General features: G+C 45.9%; 1 protein-coding gene across 2 annotated transcripts; it reads right to left on the bottom strand.

Annotated features, from left to right (window-relative positions):
• Window positions 1–370: 370 nt before the first annotated feature.
• LOC147006874 (uncharacterized) lies at window positions 371–6,950 on the bottom strand. 2 transcript variants are annotated; one of them, XR_015054548.1, is made up of 4 exons: window positions 1,925–6,950; window positions 1,309–1,469; window positions 564–1,137; window positions 371–527 (listed from the first exon to the last, which is right to left on the bottom strand). XR_015054548.1 is itself a non-coding variant. In XM_085867756.1 (3 exons), exons 1-3 carry the CDS (start codon window positions 2,080–2,082, stop codon window positions 866–868), a joined length of 591 nt encoding a protein of 196 aa, XP_085723882.1. In that variant the 5' UTR covers window positions 2,083–6,950; the 3' UTR covers window positions 371–865. The 2 variants fall into 2 exon arrangements, 1 of the variants encoding a protein (XP_085723882.1); XM_085867756.1 differs by having other exon boundaries at window positions 371–1,137.
• Window positions 6,951–6,997: the final 47 nt, after the last annotated feature.

The following is a 6,997-nucleotide window of genomic DNA, read 5'->3' as shown; positions in this document are numbered from 1 at the left end:
CTGAGTTTGATGGGTGAGGTTGGGTGAATGAGTGAGTTTGATGGGTGAGGTTGGGTTTTTGAGTGAGTTTCATGGGTGACGTTGGGTGAATGAGTGAGTTTGATGGGTGAGGTTCGGTGGATGAGTGAGTTTATATGTGATGTTGGGTGGACGAGTAGTACCCCCACCATTGTCCATCACCCACAACCCACCCCCATCGTCCATCAGCCACAACCACCCCATCACCCACAAAAATTCCCCCCCCAGCACTACTCACAACCCCCTTGACCCCCCCCATCACCCACACAAAAAAGGTCCCCCCCCACCATCACCCACAACCTCCTCCTCCCTGAATCATCCCCCCACCCCCACCCCACTCATCAAACTCACTCATTCATCCATCCAACTCACTCATCCACCCAACCTCCTCCATCAACCTAACTCATTCTGCAAACCTCCTCCATTAAACTCACTCATCCAACCAACCTCATCCATCAAAATCTCTCATCCAACCAACCACACTCATCAAACTCACTCATCCAACCAACCTCACTCATCCAACCAACCTCACTCATCCAACCAACCTCACTCATCAAACTCACTCATGTGAGTATATTAAAAGTGTTTGATATCAAATTTGTGACTTTTATCTTTATTTTATCGGGCCGGTAGAAATGCTGCTGGGCTGGTAACTTCTTCTAGTCACCGGCCCTGCTGGCCGGTGGATAAAAATGTTAATTTGCACCCCTGCCGGGACTTCGACCGGGTGGTGCAATCCCATGTCGTGTCGCCCCCACCCGGACCTGCGATGCCTTCTTCCCCCATTATCCCAACCTCACCAGACGCTCTTCCTTGCAGGTTCATGTGTTTCCCTCCCTCCTCTCTGTCACCTATTCTCCTGTCCGTTTATTCTTTTTCTTGCTGCGTCCAAATGTGGCCCCATTGTCCCACTACCAGTATGTTCACTTTTCCCTTTCTGTCGCCTCACTCTCCATGAGCCTAGTTTCTTGTGTAGAGAATCCATCAGCACGTACCGTTGCGAGTCTGTATAATACAGATGGCCTGCGAAGCTTGTTAGGCCTACAGGACGTTGAAGAACCTCCAGGCTGAGCCGATGCGTACCGCGGTTTGGTTCCATGCACTCCAACCGTTTGGCAACTGCGCACAGATGAGAGAACAAGCTCTTTGCTCGAAATGACATTCGTGCTGTGAACAATACACTTAGAATCCAAACATCAGAAACGTACGGTCAACGTGACGTGCCCAGCGCCGAAACACGGCGGAAGCGAAAGATGAAAACGCGAGGGATTTAGGGGGTGAAAGACCAACCAGTATCTGCCCAACATAGTTGGCGTGAGTTTGGGTCGAAGGTGAGGAATTCCGGTCGTGGCAGGTCTTCGTTGACAAGCACACGCCGCCCAGAGCCATCCGTATGTGCCGTCTCGATGATCGCATTCACCTGTGACGTCCAATCGACCCAGTACAAGCGGCTGACATGTTGATAAAAAGGATGGGCTCGTGTCAGGACAAGTGGGACTTGTGGCGGCGCATCATATGTATGGTGGTCACGTGATGTAAATGTACACATACGCAACAACATGACCGGTTAATTAATGAGTACTCCTGGATAACTGAATAAACCACCAATCAATTGTTCACAAACAACCAAACGGCTCCTGATTGGCTTCAATGGCGTCGATGAAGTTGGTTGTTGACGCCAGTAAGACCTGCGTATTCTTGTCCCCCCAAAATCCAGATTATTTACATGACAATATGCGAAAGAGTGGGATTGGTAATAAGTCAATACCCCAGCCAAAGCCGGGTCACAAAGAAAGTCATTCGTAGCATGTGTAAATGAAAACTGCCATGACGTGTTGTTCATTATTCGATGAAATCGTGAAGGAGAAGTCAACGTGATGGGATACTCACAGCAATGGATCCTTACCCTAGTTCTGGGTCGACAGCAATAGAAGATGGACTTTTCAACGCGCCGTTGATCAGAACCCGGCGCTGTGAACCGTCAAGGTTTGCCACCTCAATGCACTTCTGGAAAAGATCTACCCAGAATACATTTCGCGATAGGGGGTCGATCGCAAGTCCCATTGGAAAGACGATCCCTGGACAAAACAGACAACCAGTCAGGAGCTATATGTCAATAAACTTTAAGTCCGTCCCACTGATGCTGATTGCCCTCCTTTAAGTCTGTCCCAATGATGCTGATTGCCCTCCTTTAAATCTGTCCCATTGTTGCTGATTGCCCTCTTTTAAGTCTGTCCCATTGTTGCTGATTGCCCTCCTTTAAGTCTGTCCCATTGTTGCTGATTGCCCTCCTTTAAGTCTGTCCCAATGATGCTGATTGCCCTCCTTTAAGTCCGTCCCACTGATGCTGATTGTCCTCTAAGTCTGTCCCAATGATGCTGATCGTCCTCCTTTAAGGCCCTGTCATACCTTGACGATTGCCTGACTTATGCAAAATTGGGGTAAAACGCCGGCACACGTCGAATACGTTATGGGTAAGTTTGTATACGTTAAGAGCACGCTGAAATACACTGCCATACGTCGTAGTACGCTGGCTTTCATCGTTGTACTTTGCGGTTGTCCTAAAATTTTAGCTGTGCTGGCTATAAGTTGTAGGCACGTTATGCGATCGTTGACACACGTCGACACACGTTACTTGTAAGTTACTCATAAGTCGAAACACGTCGAGGTAATGATAAGCGCACCCGAAACTTATTTATAACCTATGAGTAACGTGTTGCAGGCATGTTACACGATCGTTGCACACACGTCGAGGCACGTTATGCGATCGTTGACACACGTCGAGGCACGTTACTTGTAAGTTACTCATAAGTCGAAACACGTCGAGGTAATGATAAGCGCACCCGAAACTTATTTCTAACCTATGAGTAACGTGCTTTGAACCTATGTGTAACGTACCTCCAACGCATATTGACGTATGTAGACGTATTTGATTGACGTCTTCCGGACGACCACAGAACTTACTGAACGTGTTTCTAATTTACAGCTTCCGTATAATGGCGTATTGGCAGCGTTAAAACAACAACAACAACAACAACAACAACAACAACAACAATAACTTCCGATATTTCGTCACGTCCAATTGCCTCTTCAGTTTGCTCATGTCTTATTCTTAGTTCCTCCTCTGTGAATATTTTCGGTTTGAGGATATTGTCACGTCGACGTCGAAACTCAAAAGCAAATGTCCGAATATATTTTAAAATTCGTGATGGACTAAAAAATAACAACAACAACAACAACAACAACTTCAGATATTTCGTCACGTGCCTTCACGGAGCCAAGGAGAAAAAAAGAAAATGTGCCTTGACGGAGAAAATAAGTTTTGGGGATGCTAAACATCACCTCGACGTGTTTCGACTTATGAGTAACTTACAAGGAACTTGTGTCGACGTGTGTCAACGATCGCATATCGTGCCTACAAGTTATTCCCAGCGTAGCGGAACGTGTGAGCCATACGGCGAGTACGTCGTAAAATTTTCAGTATGCTTGAAATTTCACGACGTACTAAACGTAGCATGAAATATGACAGCGTACTTAATCGTTTTTCAGTGTGCTCTTGACGTATACACAACTTACCCATACCGTATTCGACGCGTGCCAGCGTTTTAGACACATTTTTCATAGGTCGGCATACGCTGGCTAAATCGTCAAGGTGTGACTGTGATGTTGACACTTCCAATTCTCAGGCGGTTATGATTTAAATCGGCGAGCGGCAGGTTTTTAACAGGCGACGCCACGAGTTCGTCGGCGATACGTGCAGCGCGCTATGCTTAAGTTAAACTATCGTTGGGCATAGGTTGTGAACGCCGACAACAGGCGAAGCATTCGTTGGTATAAGTTATCTATAAGACAACGAAACGTTCTGTGCCCGTTACTAATATGTTCTGCATACGACCAACACGTTATGAATACGACCAAAACTTTTTTAAAAACATCAAAATTTCAGCGTACGCCAACGTTTTACATACATTTTTATACGTTGCCATTGCTGGCTAAATCGTCAAGGTGTGACAGCGCCTTAAGGTCTGTCCCAATGATGCTGATTGCCCTCCTTTAAGTATGTCCCATTGTTGCTGAATGCCCTCCTTTAAGTCTGTCCCAATGATGCTGATTGCTCTCCTTTAAGTCTGTCCCAATGATACTGATTGCCCTTCTTTAAGTCTGTCCCATTGTTGCTGATTGCCCTTCTTTAAATCTGTCCCAATGATGCTGATTGCCCTCCTTTAAGTCTGTCCCAATAATGCTGATTGCTCTCCTTTAAGTCTGTCCCAATGATGCTGATTGCCCTTCTTTAAGTCTGTCCCATTGTTGCTGATTGCCCTCCTTTAAATCTGTCCCAATGATGCTGATTGCCCTCCTTTAAGTCTGTCCCAATGATGCTGATTGCCCTCCTTTAAGTCTGTCCCATTGTTGCTGAATGCCCTCCTTTAAGTCTGTCCCAATGATGCTGATTGCCCTCCTTTAAGTCTGTCCCAATGATGCTGATTGCCCTCCTTTAAGTCTGTCCCATTGTTGCTGATTGCCCTCCTTTAAGTCTGTCCCAATGATGCTGATTGCCCTCCTTTAAGTCTGTCCCAATGATGCTGATTGCCCTCCTTTAAGTCTGTCCCAATGATGCTGATTACCCTTCTTTAAGTCTGTCCCAATGATGCTGATTGCCCTCCTTTAAGTCTGTCCCATTGTTGCTGAATGCCCTCCTTTAAGTCTGTCCCAATGATGCTGATTGCCCTCCTTTAAGTCTGTCCCAATGATGCTGATTGCCCTCCTTTAAGTCTGTCCCATTGTTGCTGATTGCCCTCCTTTAAGTCTGTCCCAATGATGCTGATTGCCCTCCTTTAAGTCTGTCCCAATGATGCTGATTGCCCTCCTTTAAGTCTGTCCCATTGTTGCTGATTGCCCTCCTTTAAGTCTGTCCCAATGATGCTGATTGCCCTCCTTTAAATCTGTCCCAATGATGCTGATTGCCCTCCTTTAAGTCTGTCCCAATAATGCTGATTGCCCTCCTTTAAATCTGTCCCAATGATGCTGATTGCCCTCCTTTAAGTCTGTCCCAATGATGCTGATTGCCCTCCTTTAAGTCTGTCCCAATGATGCTGATTGCCCTCCTTTAAGTCTGTCCCATTGTTGCTGATTGCCCTCCTTTAAGTCTGTCCCAATGATGCTGATTGCCCTCCTTTAAGTCTGTCCCAATGATGCTGATTGCCCTCCTTTAAGTCTGTCCCAATGATGCTGATTGCCCTCCTTTAAGTCTGTCCCAATGATGCTGATTGCCCTCCTTTAAGTCTGTCCCAATGATGCTGATTGCCCTCCTTTAAGTCTGTCCCAATGATGCTGATTGCCCTCTTTTAAGTCTGTCCCATTGTTGCTGATTGCCCTCCTTTAAGTCTGTCCCATTGTTGCTGATTGCCCTCCTTTAAGTCTGTCCCAATGATGCTGATTGTCCTCCTTTAAGTCTGTCCCAATGATGCTGATTGCCCTCCTTTAAGTCTGTCCCAATGATGCTGATCGTCCTCCTTTAAGGCCCTGTCACACCTTGACGATTTAGCCAACGTATGCCTGACATGCAAAATTGGGGTAAAACGCCGGCACACGTCGAATACGTTATGGGTAAGTTTGTATACGTTAAGAGCACGCTGAAATACACTGCCATAGGTCGTAGTACGCTGGCTTTCATCGTTGTACTTTGCGGTTGTCCTCAAATTTTAGCTGCGCTGGCTATAAGTTGTAGGCACGTTATGCGATCGTTGACACACGTCGACACACGTTACTTGTAAGTTACTCATAAGTCGAAACACGTCGAGGTAATGATAAGCGCACCCGAAACTTATTTATAACCTATGAGTAACGTGTTGCAGGCATGTTACACGATCGTTGCACACACGTCGAGGCACGTTATGCGATCGTTGACACACGTCGAGGCACGTTACTTGTAAGTTACTCATAAGTCGAAACACGTCGAGGTAATGCTTAGCGTACCCAAAACATATTTCTAACCTATGAGTGACGTGCTTTGAACCTATGTGTAACGTACCTCCAACGCATATTGACGTATGTAGACGTATTTGATTGACGTCTTCCAGACGACCACAGAACTTACTGAACGTGTTTCTAATTTACAGCTTCCGTATAATGGCGTATTGGCAGCGTTAAAAAAACAACAACAACAACAACAATAACTTCCGATATTTCGTCACGTACCGTTACGTCATGTCCAATTGCCTCTTCAGTTTGCTCATGTCTTATTCTTAGTTCCTCCTCTGTGAATATTTTCGGTTTGAGGATATTGTCACGTCGACGTCGAAACTTAAAAGCAAATGTCCGAATATATTTTAAAATTCGTGATAGACTAAAAAATAACAACAACAACAACTTCAGATATTTCGTCACGTGCCTTCACGGAGCCAAAGAGAAAAAAAGAAAATGTGCCTTGACGGAGAAAATAAGCTTCGGGTATGCTAAACATTACCTCGACGTGTTTCGACTTATGAGTAACTTACAAGGAACTTGTGTCGACGTGTGTCAACAATCGCATATCGTGCCGACAAGTTATTCCCAGCGTAGCGGAACGTGTGAGCCATACGGCGAGTACGTCGTAAAATTTTCAGTATGCTTGAAATTTCACGACGTACTAAACGTACCACGAAATATGACAGCGTACTTCGTCGTTTTTCAGCGTGCTCTTGACGTATACACAACTTACCCATACCGTATTCCACGTGTGCCAGCGTTTTAGACACATTTTTCATAGGTCGGCATACGATGGCTAAATCGTCAAGGTGTGACTGTGATGTTGACACTTCCAATTCTCAGGCGGTTATGATTTAAACCGCGTTATGATGCGGCAGGTTTTTAACAGGCGACGCCACGAGTTCGTCGGCGATACGTGCAGCGTGCTATGCCTAAGTTAAACTATCGTTGGGCATAGGTTGTGAACACCGACAACAGGCGAAGCCACGAGTTCGTCGGCGATACGTGCAGC

Source organism: Eptatretus burgeri, unplaced genomic scaffold (genome assembly GCF_056783735.1).
Source record: "Eptatretus burgeri isolate ZD-2024b unplaced genomic scaffold, Ebu_testis_v1 Ebu_testis_scaffold_1387, whole genome shotgun sequence".
NCBI lineage: Eukaryota > Metazoa > Chordata > Myxini > Myxiniformes > Myxinidae > Eptatretus > Eptatretus burgeri.
Note: the sequence above shows the minus strand (reverse complement) of the source record. Positions and strands in the feature narration are given on the sequence as shown.